This window comes from Poeciliopsis prolifica, unplaced genomic scaffold (assembly GCF_027474105.1).
Source record: "Poeciliopsis prolifica strain line A6 unplaced genomic scaffold, Auburn_PproV2 SCAFFOLD011, whole genome shotgun sequence".
NCBI lineage: Eukaryota > Metazoa > Chordata > Actinopteri > Cyprinodontiformes > Poeciliidae > Poeciliopsis > Poeciliopsis prolifica.
In genome coordinates, this window is record NW_026562386.1 from 7,914,952 (window position 1) to 7,936,251 (window position 21,300).

At 37.2% G+C, this 21,300-nt stretch overlaps 2 protein-coding genes across 2 annotated transcripts in view; one reads left to right on the top strand and one right to left on the bottom strand.

Moving 5' to 3' along the window:
- The window catches only part of LOC129364180 (FERM domain-containing protein 5-like), a 53,572-nt gene extending 39,224 nt beyond the window's left edge, over positions 1-14,348 (top strand). Inside the window, exons 5-14 of the mRNA XM_055036661.1 lie at positions 908-1,005; positions 2,367-2,490; positions 3,817-3,904; positions 4,042-4,130; positions 4,262-4,325; positions 4,477-4,568; positions 5,151-5,225; positions 5,327-5,395; positions 5,494-5,600; positions 9,685-14,348. Coding sequence (XP_054892636.1) covers positions 908-1,005; positions 2,367-2,490; positions 3,817-3,904; positions 4,042-4,130; positions 4,262-4,325; positions 4,477-4,568; positions 5,151-5,225; positions 5,327-5,395; positions 5,494-5,600; positions 9,685-10,274 — 1,396 coding nt within the window. The 3' untranslated portion in view covers positions 10,275-14,348. The remainder of the gene's footprint in view (positions 1-907; positions 1,006-2,366; positions 2,491-3,816; positions 3,905-4,041; positions 4,131-4,261; positions 4,326-4,476; positions 4,569-5,150; positions 5,226-5,326; positions 5,396-5,493; positions 5,601-9,684) is intronic.
- Positions 14,349-14,412: 64 nt separating this feature from the next.
- On the bottom strand, positions 14,413-20,583 carry wdr76 (WD repeat domain 76). The gene is made up of 15 exons (XM_055036663.1): positions 20,262-20,583; positions 20,062-20,172; positions 19,917-19,988; positions 19,713-19,802; positions 19,265-19,320; positions 18,869-18,986; positions 18,659-18,760; positions 18,415-18,452; positions 18,148-18,301; positions 16,997-17,155; positions 16,742-16,857; positions 16,530-16,628; positions 16,281-16,433; positions 15,630-15,683; positions 14,413-15,542 (listed from the first exon to the last, which is right to left on the bottom strand). The coding sequence occupies exons 1-15, from the start codon at positions 20,298-20,300 to the stop codon at positions 15,275-15,277; spliced, it is 1,629 nt and encodes a 542-aa protein (XP_054892638.1). The 5' UTR covers positions 20,301-20,583; the 3' UTR covers positions 14,413-15,274.
- Between the last annotated feature and the right edge of the window lie 717 nt (positions 20,584-21,300).

Below are 21,300 nucleotides of genomic sequence, written 5' to 3' on the forward strand. Positions count from 1 at the left end.
ATAAAATTAGATTCTAAGAATATCCTAGGAACAGCAAAGTGAGCCTGTGTGCAGTGGATTTAAGTCTTTACATTGTGTAGCGATGTGGCATCTCTGACAGCTAAACAAACTGCTGCGAGGAGTGAGCCAGAGCAATACCGAGTGCACAGATTCCTGCAAAAGCACATCCCTCGACTGGTTGCCACGCAATAAAATCTCTCCCTCACAGTTGAGCTCTTCTTGATGGAGCAGAAGACTGGCGAGGGCAACAGCCCCTCTTTTTCTCCACCCATCTGTTCTGACTGGAGGCTCTCAACGACGTAGGATCATGAAGCTGATAAATGCCACTTTGAATTTTACAGCTGTTTTTGTTTGCTTTTGAAGACATCTACAATACCAACCATGGCCAGTTTTATATTGACATTTATAACTTTCATGGCATGTCAAGTATGTGTTGAGGTGAGCTCCTTGGGAGATACACACACATTACCTTAGTGTGTTGCAGATAATTACCTCAAGTTGCATCATAGATATTCAGGAATTAAAGATTTTTTAAAACCCACAGGGCACACTGGCATCTTTCCAGTTACATTTTCACAGCTCCCCTTTTTATTGCTTTGGCCTTAAGAGATGATGAAGCTCAGGTGAATAAATTAAACTTTGCCAGGAAAAAGAAAAAATTAAAATATGTTGCAGATAGAATCTAAAAGCAGATAATCACCCAGCCTAATTTTAAATCACCATTGACACATATGCTTTGCTTGAATGTTAAGGAAACACAATAGACTTTTGTTTTTTCTCACAATTTCCCATCTTGAAACTCTCTAAGAATATTTTCATTTGAAGTTATAAGTGTATATTGTCTGCAGCAGAGTTTGCATCTAGTCATGATTTAAATCTAGTCGTGTGTTTTCATTTTGCCCCGCAGATATCTAGTCTTCCTGCAGGTTAAGCGGGACCTCTACCACGGCCGTCTACTTTGCAAGACATCAGATGCGGCTCTGCTCGCTGCCTACATATTACAAGGTGTGATAAATTGGTAGAATTGTCAAAAAGCAAGTTTATTTTTAACCTGAAGATCTTAGATTGATGGAGAGCTAAATTCTCCACCCATGTTCCATGCATATATAAAATGAATATATGTAAATGTGTTGAATGTCCTCTGCTGTTAATTAGTTTTATGGTGAACTTGCATAAAAAAACATTATTTTTTAAATTTATAATTACATAAAAACATCCTTCTGGAAAAAACGATAATAAAGTCCCAAGATTCACTCAACCAAAAAAAAAAAAAAGAACTGACTGGTTTTGCTGAAGCTGGAGACAGTCATTATTACAATGCAGACAGACAGAATACATTTAGAAATAGTCACTGACTAACTAACTGTCCTATCAGGATTTTATCCCTCAGCCTTTCTCCAACTCCAATGTTCTCATTGTGTCTAAATAGCAGCTCAAGATGCGTCAATGCAGCTAAAGTTATCAGCCAGTAGTCCCACGTATTTTAGGTAGGAAAGGCTAATAATTATTTACTAGGAATTTTAGCTGAGCAAAAATGGGAAAGACAAAGCAAAATAACTGGTTTTGGTCATTAAATCTGCTCTATGTATTGTTAAAAATATGTTTGATTGTTTCTGAATCTTTTAACACACCATATCACTGGGAAATGCAGAAATCCAGCATTATTTCACATTTGATGCCAGGTGAATAAGTAATTTCGAATCTATCAATTTTCGAATCTATCAACATAACAGTGGGATACTACATATATTTGTATTGGGTCTTTTGTTGTTTTTTCTTAACTTATCATATATTTTAGGTCTGAATTTTGAATCTTATGGGTTACAGCTCCTCAGTATATTAAGTCAGTATGTGCAGTATCACAGTTTCAAAGGACAGCTACAAAGTGATATTTTATAACCTGCAACATCTTATAAAAAATTTAAACTGTGTTTTCCAATCTTTGTGTTGATATGTGGATCAACTTTCACTGTCCTTTCTGATGTAGATATAGGTTATCAGTAGAGATTCAGCACTCTTTTAATAACTGAAGCTGGCTAAAAATAAAAAAATAAAGTCAAATTATCACCATCATTTTTCCAAAAGGTGCCACTAAATTTCAGTTGGCTGTAAACAGCTGTGAACATAACAGTTGCACTGGAAAAAGGGAAACATTTAGAAGAGAGACAGTTTTTATTTTTCACAGTTGAAATGATAACTGGCTGATATTACACAAGTTAGATTTTAAAAGATATAGTTACATAGTTACCACATAGCTAATATTGATAATGTTACATATAATATAGTACCTACAGAAAGTGTATCAAATAAGAGAAATTAGTTGAATGCTCACAGTTTTTATCATGACCTTTTTTCATTTTCTTCAGCTGAAATTGGTGATTACGATCCTGGGAAACACCCTGAAGGCTATAGTTCCAAGTTCCAGTTCTTCCCCAAGCACTCGGAGAAACTGGAGCGGCGAATTGCTGAGATTCACAAGACTGAGCTGATGTAAGGTGACACCAGTCGAGATCTCTGTGCACCTGGGCCCCCCATTTCTCTTCTCTGTAACACAAAAGAGAAATCACATGGGGACTCCTAGCTCACAGCTTCCACCTGATCAATTCCTCATTTACTGTTTCTTCACTTTAATGTTTGCTGCTGTAATTACATTCTGGTTGAGATTAACATACTGAAAGTACACAACCTCCCATTGCTCTAAAAGCCCAAAGAAATGTATTCTGAGAAATGTTACAGTTTCATTTTAATGTATTGTATTTGTAAATTTCCTAATCTTATAAGTTGAAAGTACTGGCAGATTTTTGTATAAAGTCTGAGACTCGGTTTTAATATAACTCCCTGAGGACTCATTGCCTTATTCCAAAATAACATTTTGAATTTGTTCATATTTCTGGAATAAGTTTCATTCTGCACCTGCTGATGGCATTAAACTGTCCAACGCTTTGCAAAGCTTTGTCCTGTTTTCATACTACTGTATGCAGTATGCTTAGCCCAGGGGATGAATACAAATACTGGGTATGGATTTAATCCTCCACTGCCCTCTATTGATCATTTATGGTTGTAGTTTTCCTTCATTACTAAATCATATTCCCTTGATTGCCTTTGTAAGCACAATTGTGGAAAAAAACATACGGATGACCATTCAAGCAAAAGCGATACATAAAATGGGGGGGAAAAAATGGCCTACAGTCTCATCAATCTCCTCAGTGTTATTTTGCCAAGATGCAAAATAAGCACACTCAAATCAAGGATGACCCTCCAACGCAGCAGGTTAAGCCTTATTTTTTTCCCCTCAATTATATGAAGTAGCTATGACATTTGAATGTTTGTTTTTTTACTTTTAAAAAAACCCAAGTTGATTCTACTTGTGCCTAGTATCTGCAAAAGCTTTCAATGAAATAGAGACGGTCAATATGCACAAAATGGGCACACAAAAAATCAAAAACAATAAGTTGTAAAATACATGCAGTATGTAAAAAATAGTAAAGGAATGATTACTAAACTTAACAAATGAGGTACTTTCTGGGTATTTATTTGAATTGTACTGTCATACTTGTGCAAAAAAGAAAAAAAATGGCTATGAGGGAGAATATCAGAAAAACTTTACTGTAAACACTTAAACAGACTTGTTCAGTAAAAATGTAGCTTAATATGAACTTAAATATATAGCTTTAGTATATTTAGGGTTGTTTATTTGATTTGTTGCCAGCTGTGCTGGTTATAGTCTAGTACCTACTATAAAGATCAGTCCTAGTAAAAGTATCATGATTACATTCATACATGCTTTTCCCCTTTTTTGTGGTTTGTTTTTCTCAGAGGTCAGACTCCTGAAACATCAGAGCTCAACTTCTTGCAAAAAGCCCAGACTCTTGAGACGTATGGAGTAGACCCTCATCCATGCAAAGTAATCTTTACAGACGAAAGACGAAATATGAAACTATTCAGGCTTCCTTGTCAAAATTTTGTTCCTCTTTACTCTTATACTGGGTGAGTCACTCTGTTTTCTTGTGTAAACTAAACCACGGATTGCTTTTCCCTCAGGATGTGTCTGGGAATCCTGCTTTTCTTGCTTTCACTCCTTTTGGATTCACTGTGCTACAAGGGAACAGGAGGATCCATTTTCTGAAATGGTGATTCAAAGTTGCTTTAAACAGTTACTGTTATTCTCTCTGACATTTCAGCTTTTGGCTTCTCTTCTTAATTTGTTATTCTCTATTTTCTTACCCTTTTCTTTTCCTTATTTATTCTGTCTCTACCTCAGGGAGGAGGTAACTAAACTTAAATTCGAAGCAAAGACATTCCATATATATGCAACTCAGAATGAGGTATGAAAATTCTCCATGAAAATATATCTACACAATCTGTTCAACACTGAAAGTCAAATGAGTTTGATTTTTTAAAAACATCCCTTCTCACTTGTGTTTCCTTTAAAAATAGAGATATGAAGGAAGATATTGTAATTTTGTTTTGCTACAGGACAGAAAGATTATACTTACATACTTTGCACCTACACCAGAAGCCTGTAAGCATCTGTGGAAGTGTGGAGTGGAGAACCAGGCCTTCTATAAGTAAGTGACAAGATATAGATATTTAAGATTATTCAGAAAGATTAAATAATGCAATCCAAAACAAAGTAGGACATGATTATGAAATGTAAAGTATAATAGTCCCTTGTTTTCAAAAACCTTTAGTGTAATACCTTACGGACACATGTTTTTGATAGACATTGAAGAGGTTGATTAGGTTACAAACTAATATTTCAAACTTTCAACGTCTCACTTAGGACTGTTCAACCCACCAGACAAGTATGGAAAGAAGTTTAGCTGCAAACATGCTTATTCTCTTAAACTAGTAAAACAGGCAACGAGGAGCTGCAGACATCAACACCTCAGTTTAGAGAATTTATCGACAGATCAATTGGTGGTAGTGCACCACACATCTTATTGGATCATTGCAATACGATTTGTGAGAAATACCAGATATCCCCTCTCCCTAGCATAATTATGTTGCACTTTGTATTGGTCTGGTTACAACCAGACAAGATATGAAAAAAAATTATATTTTGTCTGGATATGAAAAAACTGGGGAATGGGTGTGGATAGTTTTGCAAAGGTCTATATATTCGATTAATTTTTTCCATTGGCTGACAGGTTGGAGAAGTCAAGTCAAGTTCGTACTGTGTCCAGTAGCAATCTCTTCTTCAAGGGTAGTCGCTTTAGATACAGGTAAGTATTTATGAATGTAGTACTCATAAAAAGCATACTTACATTAACTTATGAGACACTCATTTGAATATCAAACTGATATTTTAATCTTTGTTTTGTAGTGGAAAGGTTGCAAAAGAAGTGATGGAACAAAGTGCCAGAATCAAGAGGGACCCCCCTGAGATCCACAGGTCACATTTTTATTTTCTTTAATTGTGTTTGTGTAAATGGAATTTTGTAAATGTATGTGTATGTATTTATTGTTTTGTTTGCTTGTTTTTGACCTCAGGGCTGGTATGGTTCCCAGCAGGAGCTGTCCATCTATCACGCACGGTCCTCGTCTGACCAGCGTGCCCCGAACCCGAAGGAGAGCTGTACACATCTCCATCATGGAAGGTAATTACACACACACACACGCAGACACGCAGACACACACATGCATGCATGAGGCTAGAGGGAAAACGTAGCAGTGGTAACCAATAAAAGGAGTCACCACTTAGAGTATTAAAAGGGAAATAGAGTGGTTAGTGACACTTCAGACAGATTCGCAATAATAGGATTGAACATGGGAATAAAATGGATCAGGGATAGTTTAGTTATATTGATTACTGTGTCAAAATCTTCAACTTCATGTTTGCCTGATTAATACTTGTAACTACCTTTCATAGCCTCTAGTATTCTTCACAAAACAGTTTGAGCTCACATTGGATGAAGATCACCTGTGCGCAGCAATTTTCAGGTCTTGCCACAGATTTTTAATGAAACCACATAGGTATTCTTTGATTGAACCCATTGTGTTGCAGCTGAGGCTGTATGATGAGGGCTTGACATGTTAAACTGGGATGCATTTATAGCTTGACTTATCTTCAGCATACTTTCCAGCTTCCCTGCTATTGCTGAAGAAAAGCATTACCACAACAGGATGGTGTGTCCACCAAGCATCACCATGGGTATGGTGTGTTCAGGGTTATGCAAAGTGTTAGTTTTCTCAAGCAGCGTAATGCATGATGGCCAAATTGCATCCTTCTCATTGCACCGTCTTCTGCATATTCAGTGTTTCCTTCACAAGACTTGTAATAAGCCTTTAAATAGGATTGGGTTTCTTTTAGCAGTGGGGTTCCTCCCACTGCTTTTCCATTTATGGACTCATCCACCTAATAATTGCAATGTTGACAGAGCCTCTCACCTGAGCTGTTAATTTATGCATCTCCTCCATAGTTACTGTGGGCCTCTTGGGTTCTTCTGTGATCAAGACTCTCTAGATTGACATGTTTTGGTAATACACATCTATATCAAACATAGGGTCTTTTTGACACAACCTTTTAAACCACACACATATTGTGTATTCTTTCTCTGTGAATACATCCTGAAACACATAACCACCCTAAATGGCACTGATAAACCTGGTCCCTCAAGCATTGTTTTTGTCATGAGAAACTCTTGCAGTCACTTTATAAAGGCCACTTACTGCCCCCCTCTCCCATCCAACAGGCTATTAACCTTTGGTTAATGCTACCACTGAGAGTTTTCTGTTTGTTGATCAGCTTGTTCAGGTTAATAAATTTTTAGCTAAGTCTATTTGCAGTGCTTAATCTTTAATAAAACAAGCCTTCCTCTTGTCATGGACAGAGACTGCAGGGTGTGACCAATCACCTAAACATTCCTACAATGAACCCCCTGTGTTTTGTTGCTCTGGTATTTCAGCTGGTAATAATATCACAACTTGAAAATAGCTCCTGCTGTCAGGGGTCATGCCGTCTATGTCCCAGCTGACAGCAGGGAGGAGGGAACGTGGACTGTGGAACAAGTGGGGAGCATTCCTTGGCCTTGTCTGTCACTATCTGACCGCTCTACGATTCGTCTATCTCTGCCAGCTTGTAGGGCAATTTGTGTGACCAACTGACCAGAGACAGGAAGACTGCTCACTTTTCCATCTATACTCGGAGGTGCAATCTGACTGCAGGAGGATAAAATCAGCAGACACAATAAGAAGAAAACACAAGGTTAAAGGAAGGCCAGAAGAGTTGCACCGAGGTTCTTTTTTTGAGTAAAATCATGGTGAAGTGTCTTATCCAGATCAAGACCAAGGTGAACGTTCACCTGCGTATGATCAACCACTGCTATCGAGAAGTTAAGGTGCGTGTGCTCTCTATGGGACCCAGGCTCCTGGGCAAAGCTCTGGGGGTGCTGCCACTCTTCCCAGCCCTCCCTGGAGGATCTTCCACCTCAGGGTCTGGTTCTGGGTCAGGACACAACTCCAAATCTCCGTCCAGGCTAGCTGTCCCACCCTCCTTTCATGGCTACAGTCAGCCACAATCCAACGTTGCAGGTAAAAACCCAGCTGGTTGCGTTTTCTGTGGGCTCTGTCTTTTTCTGAGGAAAAACTATTTCAGTGATTGATATAATCATGTAAAATCTTAAAATGAAGGAAAAAGAAGTTTCCCATAATGCAGTGGTGTCCAAACTTTTTCTACTGGGGCAAAAAAAATTGGCAAATTTAAACAACTGGCTGGACATAGAATTCAATCACTTAAAGATGCAAAAATGTGTTAATGATTTTTTTTATCTATTCCAAATAAAATGTCATGAAATGTGTATGCCATTCAAGATTTAAGACAAAAAAGGGAATATTTTTCTGAGGCTACATAAATGATTAAAAAGAAGTTATTTTCTAAAATTATACCAGTGGATTACCAGCAATTCAAGTCAGTTTTAAATCTCAGTGTTTCACAGTCTTTATGGAAGTCAAATGACTTTCAACTTGTAATAATTAGAGATCATTATTCAACTAACATTGTTATGAATGCATGAGAGCGAGGTTGTATTGTGTCTGAACCTAAACAGTTTGGGATGATCATGAAGAAGGTTATAATAATAACAACAGAAACGTCTAGATTATGCACACACATTAACTGTTTGTCTGCTCTACAAACATTTAAAGTGACAAAATATGTTACAATAAAGGACAATGCCTAGAGGTTAATTAAAGTCATTAGAAAGTGAAAAATGAAACCACAACAAACCTGTCACAAAAGGGCATTGGGCCAAAACTGCAACCACAAAAAAGATTCATTATAGAGGAGGGAAAGAAGTCAAGGGTAACCATAAAGAAGTGTTAAAGCCACACAGCAGAGTCAGTTGTTAGCATGGGGCTACTTTAAACTCTAAATTGCTTGGATGAACGGCTTTCTACAAAATAAATAATTCCCTACAGAAAATGAAAAAAGCCAAAAAGAAGAGTTTAGATTGGTATCTTTTAAATGACCAATTATTCCAACAATAAGAGCATTCCAGTTTTTAAATGGCAAATATATACATGTCTGAAAACTGGCTAATTAAATCAAATTTGATTTAGACTTGGTGTCATGTCAAAGGAGTGCTGCACATCTGCTGAAATCATTCATGTGCAAAGCAGCAGTTGAGTTTAAGGGCAGTGAAAAAATGTAACCACCTAATACAAATGTGATCTTTATCAAACGGTAATAACCCCTTCTAATACACTTGTTGTCATATGTCACTATCACTGCAGCAAGTCATTTGATTCAATATCACAAATTAAACAGAGGTTGATGAAAATTAGTGCTTTATGCCAGTTATATACCAATGGAATATGCTCACAGAAATATACAAAAAAAAAAAAAAAAAAAAAGAATCACATTCATAACGAACCTAAGGTGTCAGCAGTTTGTAGTGAGCAATTAGTTTTTCTGCAGGCCGGCTAAAATGCTCTAACTTACAAGACAGACAGTTTTAAATTAGAGCATTGAAGTCAACCTTGTCTAGCCTTGTCTTTTTAACTACACTGTAATTATCAGGCTGATAACGTCTTAATTATAGCAAAGTATTAACAGAACACTTCTTTTGCATTTCTAAGCCATCAAACTTTGTCACATCAGCAAAACAACAGACGGAGTCCATTACTACCACATACATGATCATCTAATATAACAACCACCCAATTTTTGTGATTTCTTTTCATTTTAGTCACCACTAAAAGAATATTACATGTGTACACTTATCAGGAGCTTTATGTAGGAGAGGTTAGAGAAAAAACAAGCTGACTGGTTCAATGTAATATAAAGGTAAGAGTAGCCAAATCAGCACAGATCAAAATGAGGTTATGAATAATATCATCTCTAACAGATTCAACCTTGAAGCAGGCGGGTGGCAGCAGCAGAACGCCACACCGGCTGCCACTCCTGTCAGCTAAGAACAGAAGCTTCACTTGACACCGACTCACTTAAACCAAACAATGACTTGGAAAAGTTCTGATGGGTATCAATTTGATCCATCATGTAAATGGCCTGGCTAGAATTTGGTGCATCAATGGTGATGTAATGGCAGAGCTTAAGCCACTCTTATTGGACAGAGTGAAAGAATTAAAAACAAGTAGGAGGGTTTGAAATGTCTGCTATACATCCCTGATTGAAATCTAACCACCTATAGTTTAATGAGATAATCTTTGAATCTGTGTTTTCAGGATTAGAGTCCCTTCGAGACAGTGCCCACTCCACGCCGGTGCGTTCTGTGTCCCATGGTGACTCCTTCATGTCCAGCCGGGGCCACCTGGAGGACCGGAGCGAGGCCAGCACGTCAGGAGTGATCTCCGATGAGACCTACAGCCCCTCGGACAGTGTGCTGCCCACTCCCGTCGCAGAGCATGGCGTGGAGCTTCCTTCAGCTCGCCATCTCAACGGCGCACCCTGCAGCATCGACGAGGAGAAGGAGTCGGAGGCGAGGGCTCTTAAGGAGGGGAAAGCAGGGGAGTTCAGGCCCGGCAGGAAAGCACCGCGCACGGTCCGTAGCAGGCCTTCACAAGGCGCTAATGTAGAGGACCTTAACAAGTTTGTCTTAAGCGTGCTGCGCTTGTTCCTGGTCACCATTGGACTGCTGTTCGCCCTTTTGCTGCTGCTCATCATGCTGACCGAGTCCGACCTGGACATAGCCTTCCTGAGGGACATCCGCAAGACACCAGAGTTCCAGCAGTTTCACTTTGAGTATTTCTGTCCTCTCCGGCGCTGGTTCGCCTGTAAGCTACGATGGATAGGCGGTTTTCTTGTTAGCAAATGAGGTAAAGTGACGGAGGAGAGTCCATGACTTCACACAGGCCTCCAGGGACAGAGACTGGGCAGAACAGGAGAAACTAAGAGGAATGCGACAGCTTTGTTTATATTGGCTCTGCTTCTCCCAGGAAGGAGTTCCAGTCACAAGCCACAGACTGCCGTGATTATGTATGACTATCACTACATACGTAGGAATAAAAAATAAAAATAAAAAAATCACACTTTATTTTAGAAATCCAGGTCATTTTAAGGCATTTTATTTTTACACAAAGTCACGAAAGCAGGGTGAATCAAAGCTTTGATGAAAGTCGTTCAGGCTTCGCTTGTTCAGTCAGAGATAGTTGCCTTTATTTTTCTATTCATTTATACTTTTTATCATTACTGTGAGAGAAGATGAGCTGAGACTGAAGGAAAAGTTATGAAGAGACTAAGAAAAGAGAACAAAATAGCTGATTAGTTTTATCAAATCAATAATGACCTGAATGATAAACAACAACCTTGATAATTATTGGTTAACCTTCATAAAAATGTACAAAAAGCCTTGAATCTTTTACTGCATTAGCATAATTATATACACGACCTGACATTTAATTGACTTTTAATCTTTTGTAATACAAATTTATTTATAATAGGTATTTGTTTTTTGGTTTTTTGTGTGTGTTTTGCAAAATCTGCGTGCCAAACTCATTGTCAATTATAAATCAAAACACAGAATCTCTACAAAATATAAATGTAATAGAAGCATTTTTAGATTTATTTTTTTTATTTAATTTCGGTTAATGTTTGGAAACTATAATTTATAATCAGTAGTTTCCAGGTCCTCAAATTAAAATTAGTTTTCAAACGTATTCAGTGTGAAATGATGCTACTTAAACAAAAGCTAAACTTGTTTTAGGGCTTTTTATGCATTTTTACCAACAGTCCGCATAAAAATTGAAGGTGGTGTTTAGGCTAGAAGATATATACTGGGGCAATTAAGCATAGAACTAAGAAACGTCACAAAGTGATGAATTAAATAAGTTTTGAACCAGATGAACTGTTTATACTCAGTTAAAACAACTGCAAACAGTTATTCATATCACTTTATGATTCAGAGTGATGCAGGTGCTACCCTGTCAGCTGGTTTGAACAATCTTTGTCAGTTTAACTGTGTCCATGCTCAGGTGTTCGTCAGATGTTCTCACGTGATCATTTTAGTCCAAACACTATTGGACCATCAAAGTCTACGAAACAAAGTAAGCCTTTCATAAAAATACATATAAGATATCAAAGTTATAAGTTCACTGCTTACTAAATAGGAGCCAAATAACATAATCAGTTTCTGTGTGAAGAGTTGGTGCCACTTTGCTGTAGTTTGAAGGGAAAAAGTGAGTTAATAATGTAGTGGTAGTCAAGTTTTTGGTTAGTTCTCCTCCCAAAATCTGTAAAGGTTCATCTTGATGTGCAATAATGTTAAAAATCCAAAATACTTTCTACCTAAGTAAATTTGACTTTGTAAAATTTGAAAACTTAGTGCTATTTTCCCACAGTGTTAAGAGATAGTTTTATGTCAGAACCCTACAGAAGTGAGTCATTTAAGTTTGTGTTACCCTGCTGTTCCTAAAATCATGCATTTATTTTAAGGTTTAGAATATTTAAATGGTGTTTATTTTTGTACAAATTGCTGTCAGTTTAACCTATGGACGCCTTCTCACAGTGGCTGTGACATGTTTTTACAACAAAAAATGTTTTAAGGCACTCATTAGAAAGCAATCATTGTTTATATCCAACACAGCGTTGTTCATCGCCACACCTACCAAAGAAACCTCTGTTGTTTCACAGCCTGTTTGCATCAACAGATGAACACTCTGCAGACTGTCTTCAGCCTTATTACTCTGATTTTTCGCAAGCAAACCTACAATGTGTCTTTATTTTCAAAAAAAAGAAAACTCCAAACATCAGTGTTCACAGTCAAGTGTTTGTCCTAAGGATGAAAAAAAAAAACATAAATGCTGCGCACCAGTGAAGTGTATTAGCAGATGTAGAACATTATGCTTTAAAAAGAGACATGATATGATTTTATTGTTTGGTTGAGAAATTATAGATATATATACACAGGTAAATATGATTGACGATTACTGTGTAATTTAAATTTTTTCCAAACGAAAAATCAACCTCTTTCGAGACAGCGGTATGAATTTTATTGTTTTTACATGGCACAAAAAAAATAATAATTTAGCTTTTTACTTTGTAGCTCTAGGGAGTTTCAGTAACATACTTCCAATAATATTGGTGCAGTTGAAACCATGTTTACATACAGTAAATAAAAAATAAAAAACACTTTTCATTTTGTCTCAATGTAACATGCAGTCTGATTAACTTTTCCTTTTTCAAATCATTGTCATTTGCTAAAATCCATGATATTACTCTCTTCACAGTAAAAAGATCAGACATCAACTTTGAACTGTTTTTAAAAACTCACTGAAATACATCAATGCTCAGTAGGAAGAGAATTATGCATTTTCAGAAGCCAGAAAGTTTCCTCTTTCACCTGTTCAAACATTTATAGGCCAGTATCAACAGCATGAGATTGCGATGCCATTATACTTTACAGTAATGAGACAGGTTTTAAGAGTGGAGTGTTTTGGTGCAAAATGTGCGCATCGACCCCGGATGACAACCTAAATCTCCTGTGAGAATCTTCTCTGATGCTGATGAGTGTCGATATCCACAGTGAAACAAGTCATGCACCACAATGGACCGAAAGGCCACTCCGCAGGGGAAAACTCAAAAACTAACATTAGAGAGCTAGTTTGCATCTTGCAAATATCCACATTTGTATAAAAAAAGTCCTGTGATGAAAATGAACTGTTTGGCCATGATGACAATTGTTCCCACTGAACAAACAACAAAGCCAATGTTTTAGAATGGCCATCACAGACCGACTCAGAAGCTCCGATTATAAAAGAAGGAATGGGCCAAAATCCCAGCAAGCTACTTACAGCTTGTGGAAAACTTTTCAATTAGTTTAAATGCAATGTAACCACATTTTAAAGTTCTTCTGACTTTGAAGAAAGCTAAAGTGAGAAAATGATCTCATTCTGGCCTTTAGATCAGCAAAGCTAACTTAAATAGGAAAGATTTATTCTGATTTAATAAGAGTCATCTTTTTTTACACAGTCCATGTATACATCTGGTTTCAACTGCATATTTCAGTAGGCTACTCATATTTAAGCTTTAATTCAGTTTGCACCAGACGGCATTATACAAATAAAGAAATGGCCAATCAAGCATGCAAATGCCTTTTGCTTACATTTGCGTTTATCTGTAATAAAATGTGCTAAATCAGGAGTGCCCAAGTCAAGCAAATTCATTCGATTCAGGTGTGTTGGAGAAGGAATACATTTAAAAGTTACAGACTAAATTTGGACTCCCTTGTCCTATATAAACAAAATGTTTCAGATTCTGTAGTAAAATTGTTAAATGCAAATCTTTGCCTCCAAGGCTTGCTAAACATTTACAGTGCATCAAAGAATACTGTAGGCATGTTTGGGACAGATTTTGCTCCGTGTTCTTGGAAAAAACATTTTCATGTTGTTCTTTGTCTTCTCTATAAATCAGATTAATTTATGCAATTTGATTAAATGCAAAATGTTTTTGTGAAAGTCTGTTTTCAAGAGTTCAAAAGGAGAACCCATAGAATTCTCATTTGCCTTTAGTACAAATTTTGTATATTTTCTTGCAGCAGGGTAAAAAAAAAAACAAGGGAAAAAATACTCTGTGCCCACTTGTACAATGCAGTTTGATTTATCCAGGAAGTTAAACTGGATAACTGAATGTTTCAAACTTGAGCTGGCACACTAACTGGTGGGACAGTTTAGCTATCGAGCTACTGGCTTTCTTCTCACTAAAACATGTCAACAGGATTTAGGTGTCAAACACGTTCCTACTGTAATCTTTCTTCTTGTGTCAAAGTCCAGCACATGCCAATGTCTCTGTAAGCATTATGTTCTGCATTCAGTTCCTCTTACCAAGACTGCTTTTTCCTATTATTGACTGAAGACTAGTGTAATCTGTGAATAAACAATATTCATTCTTTAAATCTCGCAGTTGATTTAAATGCAGTACAAATAAAACATTCAAGTACATCAAAAACTGAATAAAAGTATTGATTACCTATTTATAATAAATAATTCAGGTCAGCCACATAAGAACATGTGGAAAATTTGTCAAGCTGCTGCATCCGAGAGGTGACACAAAATTTGGGAATGAAATCTCTTTAGCAGTCATATTCACTACATAGCTTTATTGATTTCATGTAAACATCACAAAGATATAAACATTAAAAAAAAATGTTCCACAAACAATGCAGAGGACTTTCCGTATTTTCAAACTTTTGTAATAAAAAAAAAATGGTGCAAAATTTTCAACATTACTTAGAAAACTAACCTCAAACCAAAGATGTTTAAATATGCTGAAGTTTGTTGAATCCTGTCCAAAGTAACATAAATAAACCACAATAGTTACATTTCTGTAAAACTAAGAAGGCATGTGGTCAAATCTCCCCCTAAAAAAAGCCTTTAAATCAATAAGATTTGTTTCAAAGAATGAGCAAGTCATCTTCTTTATAGAGGATACAACGTAAAGAAATTCTGAAGACAACAATAAAGGAATTAATATATTAACACTAGGAACGCATGTAGGAAGTGCATAGAAGCAGGACACAGGCAGTTGCAATGGCAACTCAGTGAACTGTGAACAAAAGGGTAAAAAACCCCTGAGAAGTCAGACTATGAAAGTCTTATGAGCAACAATCTAAAATAAAGACAAAAAAAGCTCTTTTTTTAGAAAAGGTGCAACACATCTGGAATGGATTTTTATAGACTCTGACGAATACAGAGACCCTCATTAATAAATCTTTGCTAAATCAACCTTTTTTTTATGAGCTTTCTAATTATTTCTGCCAGTATCTGTGTAGTCAGCTCTTTCCTACAATACTCATCTCACCCAGAGATGACAGTTGTAAACTCACTGGTCTTCGTTCCAACTGTGGAAGACGTGCATGCGTCCTGATGAATTCCCCCCCAGAAGGGCGTTTCTTGTGGGATGAAAGGCGGTGACGGACAGCACCGTGCCAAGGTTCTCATCCAGGAAAGAGTGCAGCAGCTGCCCACTTTCGTGGAACACCTCCACCCGCCGGGGTCTTTTCACACTTCCTACCACAAAGCAGTCCTCCTGCTTGGGGTCCCACACCGCCGAGAGCTTTGACAACCAGCGGCCCGTCTGCATGTCATGACTGCAAATCCAAGGAGAAACATGCTGCATAGTTAGATCAGGACCCAACAAAAAACATACTTAAAATGCAAATAAATCCTGTACATACCTGATGGATTTAATCATGGGAGGTTCAGTAGTCAATGAAGATGTGTCGTATATCCTATAAATTTAATGAGAACATAATAGAAAAGACAGATCCTGGAATATTTTAAATATATATATATACCCCTTAAATGTCTTTGTTTTCCTGACATGCTACAACCTCAATGTATTTTATTGTTTGAGATATTTTTCTGTCAGACCAAATAAAATGTATAATTGTTAAGTAGAAATATGCTGCTTTCAGTTTGTAAAGAAATACAACCCAGAAAATCAGAGCATCCAATTGCCTTGGTAAATCCTGAATTATTAAAGCTTAACATTGTGGTAAATTATTTCTGTATATGTACAGTTGTTCTGTGAAGGCCTCAGAAATTTGAGATCAATTAGAATCAAGACCAAGTGATAACCCAAACACATTAGTGGCAAAGACTAAACTGGGGTTGGCGCCACAAAAAAATATGTTTTCAACGCCTCAGAGAAAAAAACACACTACACATTACATTGAACACACCAGATTTTTTTTCTTCTTCCACATCACAAATGTGCTCCAAATTGTGTCAGTCTATCACATGAAACCCAATAAAATTCATTGAGGTTTGTGGTTGTAACAGAAGATGTGAAAACCTTCAGTGCTTTAACAACTTGTTTGCTTCACCTTATGTGATTGTCCAGGCATGAGGTGAGCACTCGGCTCCCAGTGCAAGGTGAGAAATAAGCGCTGGTGATGGATAGCGCGTGCCCATTCAGGTGAGACACTGCCTTGCTTTGGGTCTTCTTCAAGTATCTGCTGTCATAAATACTTACTGTCCTGTAGAAAGAAGAAAAGTTTTAAAAAGAAAACATTCTGATAAAGTGAAAATGGAAAGCCAAAAGAATGGAAAAAAATCAGCGATGCAATTATTACCTGCTTTCTGCTGCGACAAAGTACTGCATCTGGAGAGGATGGACATCTACACAGCGAACAGCCTTGGTGTTTAGGGAGTGAAGAGACTCATGGGAGTTTCTTGAAGGACAATGAAGTTGTTATAAAGACAATTTACTAAGAAAAATTATAATTTTCGGGAGTAAAACAGAAAATAAGAACAAATAATTGTTCTGTGAACAGTGAAGCCTTACCCTGGAGTCCGCCTGTCGACGATGGCAACCTCTCCAAACCAGTTCCCTGTCAGAAGTGTTGAACAGTCATGTGACATAAAAGCAAATGTTTTCAGGCCATCATCAATGTCATACACCTGGAACAAAAAGAATAAAACTTTTCACATAAGGGTTGAATATCTTAAGGATATTCAGAAAGAGGGAGAGGTATGAATAATTTCAGAATCAACGTTATATTTTGAACAAATGTGCTTGACTGTTGACAACTGTACGTACATCATCAAATATGGCCTTCTCTACATCCATGCAGCGCAAGGATCCATCGTAGCTGGCGCTCAGCAGCTGGTTAGGATGACACCTGGAGAACGCCATGCTGCCCACCGGACGAGAGTGGGGCTCAAAGAGCAGAACACCGTCATCGCCAAATTCAGCGCCCTGATTCGCAGAAAAATGAATAATTACATCAAACATGTATGAAGAAAAAATTGTTTAAATATTGGTCTGGAAAAGAAAAGAGAGAGTGTGGTTGGGATTATGCTGAACATGCTTGTCAGCATAAGATGTGATGCATGAATGTGTCAAAAAGACACATACATCTTTATTTTGCTTGCAGAAGAAAACCCAGAAGATTTGAAGGAAGTTATAGAGTTCAAAGGCAATGCTACACTGAAGAATTGTACATAAACTTCTGGATTTTAAGAGATTAAGAAAGACATCCTTGACATTGTCCTTCTCTTGTTATTGTGGCATTTAACAAATAGATTAAAAAAAAAACTTGTAATTCTAACTGATCCAAAAATGTATTTGATCTGATTGTACATCAAGCAGTGAGAAAAAATTATCAGTGTATGTAAACTACATGAAGAAATTAAGATATCTTTAAAAAAAATCTTTAAAGAAAACATCACTAGAACACCAAATCAAGATTTAATAACAATGTGGCAATTACATCCCCTCTGCTATGCTTCCCATGAAACTGAATTATAGATCATTTCAAGGTCAGAGGAAGTTTGAAATATTCACACATATTTAATAAATTAAGCCTGAGAGATGTGTCCCAAAGCAGCAGAATAGTTTCTAAAAAAATCTTTTGATCGACAGTAGAGGGTGACTTATGAAAGTTTCAGGTTCAAAATAATTAAATAAATTAATGTATCCCCCTTAAAGTGCTAAAACACAAGCAGCCAAAGGACATAAGGTAAATCATAGGGAGCTGCAATGATCAGCCACTAAGGTGGGAGAATGTATAGGTAGTAAAATTAGTCTTGCAATTAGTAAGTCTGGAAAGAAGAAAATTGTTGTAGATAGAAAGTTGTAAGAAGTCCAGCTTTTATTGCAAATTATGTCACATAAAAATTTAAGTTCCCAAAATTTTAAACGAGTGAGAAAACCTATGCAAATCTTTCTCTTCAAAAAGTGCAACTTACCATATTCCACAGTCCTACTTTCCCCCACTTGTCTCCAGCAGCGAGCAAGAGGCTGCTGCTGCAAGGATGGAAGGCTGCAGAGAAGATGCGATCCTTCACCACTTTGACCACATCGTCTTCTCTTATCTTAAGGTTTTTCAGTGCAGAAATGTACCTGTGTTCAGACATTAAAGTCATTTATCGCTTTCTCTCAACAGCAGAGCATCTTTGTTACCTGGTCAAAATGCACTAAACAATTCAAATAACAAATACAAAACATAATCTCACTCTTTTAAATCAAGCTTCCTCTTCTCCTTCTTTGTGTCCTGTTTAAAAAAAGAAAAACAGCCAATGTTTCAAACCAAAAACCAAGACATTGACATAACTTTTCTACATGCAAAACAGATTGTATATCAAGCTCAAGTTTTAAAAGAAAATTAAGCGAAAAGTTGATATTCAGACTGAAACACGTAATTTTACTTCAAAAAAGGTTAAATCAGGACAATAAGGAGGAAACATATGTAATTCCTACCTCTGAGCAGAGCTGCAGAAGCTCTGGTGGCAGCTTGAAACCCCCATCCTGATTTATGGGATTCATGTGCAGAGCGCCACTGGGCTTCTTTAATACGCTGGTCTTTTGTGGAAGAAAAAACAAAACAAAAAAATAACTAAATAAGTAAGAGAAAATCCAGAATGCAATACACAACTACTGAAAGGACAGTACACATTTATCATAAGATACCAGAGCAGGATGAAGCAAATTAATGGGTTCTTTGGGAAGAGTCAACTTTTCTGCTGGTTTATTCTGAAGGCGTAGGGATTTACGAGGGGGAAGTACTTCTTTAACAGCTGACTGGGGCCTGTAAATAAAGATTAAAATTAAAAAGATAAAGATAAAAAAGATAAAAGATAAAAAGAGCTATCGCTGGTAAGGTGAAAGCTATCCAGAAAATATTTCTACAGCATTAAAAAGAAAAAAAAGTACTTTGAAAAGCCATGAAACTGAGAAATTGTGCTGTTTAACAAAGTTAGCATTTTTCCAAACATTGTTGATTAAAATAACCAAAATGCACCCAAATTTCAGAACATAATTTAAAGTTGATTTCTGAAATGAGCAGTCAGTTTTAGCTAACCATACCTCAAACCTCGCTGTGACGGCTTTGGTCGTATGGTCTGATGCAAATCCTCTCTGGCCTTATGAAAAAGGAAAACACAAGTTTTATTTCTAGTCAAAAAGAACACGAGGAACAATCTCTACAATTGTCACAGTGAAACAAATCTGAAATAAAGCTGCAGGCAAGTTGTTGGCATCTCCAATAAAAATAGACAAAAAGCACCTGGATGAAGGTCCAACATTGAAGCCAACGTTGGACGAATTACGAATTTAACAGCAATAAATGCCTTTATTTCGCTTTAAGAATGCCTTTGATTTCATGCATGTTTACTACTGATACAAATTCAAAGGTAAATGACAATGCATCATGTTTCAAATTCAAAGTTTATCTTTTTATTACTCAGTAGCTTGCCTGTGAAAGTTATGATTTTTATCATGTCATCACCAGACAGCAACAAACCAGTCGATCTACCTGGAGTAAGTTGATGGAGGACAGAAAGGCCTGGTTCTTCCTGATGTTCTCAAGGCGCTCCAGTTCATATGCAGACAGCCCTGCAACACTCTGATATGCACAGACACCATATTGGCATCATTCATACAGCCTCCAAGCATTCACACACAGAATATACGTCAACCACCACATGCGATACAAACGTAGAAAGTTTGGTGTACTTACAGCTGTCTGGTCCAATTCATCTTCATCCTTTATCCTCTTCTTCTCTGGCATTTCGTTTGTGGTTTTTGCTTTCTGTCGAGACAAAACGCGGACCTATTACAGATTTCCAGCATCACTGAATAAACCTTTCCCTGCCTGAACTTACTTTAGCCGCCACCGTTTCATCCGCCACGTCTGGAGAAAAGTCGAGCCGCTTCGGGGCGACAGCCCTCCGAGATGACCGTCGGACTGTCGCGTTGGTATCTGGAGTCAAGTACTTTTCACCGGCAAGCAGAGAAATATGTTACACAAAAGTCCATCGCGTAACAAGAGTCGCAACGACAGAGAACCAGACAGTTGCCGTACCTTCATAGTAGCTTCGCGTTTCGTTTGTCTGGTAGACATGTCGTTACACTCGGTAAGTTGTTGTCAGTGAATAAATCCCAGCTGACTGCACAGCTATGGACTTCAACATTCACAGTAGATGTAGGCGCAAACTGTTTGCCGCCACACGGTGTGTAAGTTTTGTAACAAATCCCTCCCATTTCTCTTGTGCAACAAGAGGACGAGGAGGAGGGGAAGCGAAGGAGGAGCCTGCTTCTTCTTGCTTTGCAATGGCGGTTGGCAAACAACAATTTGACGCAATACCACCACCTACCGGTTAGAGTAGGAATCACAACAAGGAAGCTAAAAAGAAACCCTCCACTATATTCTGAAATCTAGTTAACGTCGAATAACTCGTAAAATAATGTAATTAAAAGAAAAAAAGTCTAACACATATCTACAGAAATTTTCTTAAAAGGCTGTTTTATTACTTTTGTTCTTATTTCTTCTGGAAGTATTAAACTTTGCATGGAATGGGGAAATTTAAGTGTCACAGCAGCAAGTTAATATAAAGTCAGTGGGAGTGTCCATATTCACAAAACAGTGAAACAAAAAGAATAAGAGAATGCAGTTAGGACAAATATACAAGAAAATTGACTTTGTGCAGTTATTTAGAAAACTGCATACAAAGTCTTTAGTACCATAAGTGCAAAACACTTTTATTCACTTAATAAAAGTGTTTATTAAGTGTTTTAAAGACCATTTACATTAAGTGAAAAAAACATGCTGAAAGCTATCTGATAGAGCTCTCCAGTTCTATAAAAAAATTATGGATGAAGTAAAAGACCTCATATGACAGAGATTGTCTTCTTGATTAGCTTATTTAACTGTTTCCTCTCCTGTGGATAGGCTGCTACTTCAATTTACTAAATCATAAATTATGACAAATGTCACCACCGAATCAAAAAAAAAGGTATTCAGAAGCACCTCCTGCACTCCAAAACCTCTGCCCACACAGCAGGTAGAGTCTGCACTGACCATTACTGTAAAGAGGAATCTGAAATCTCCCGTTATATGTTTC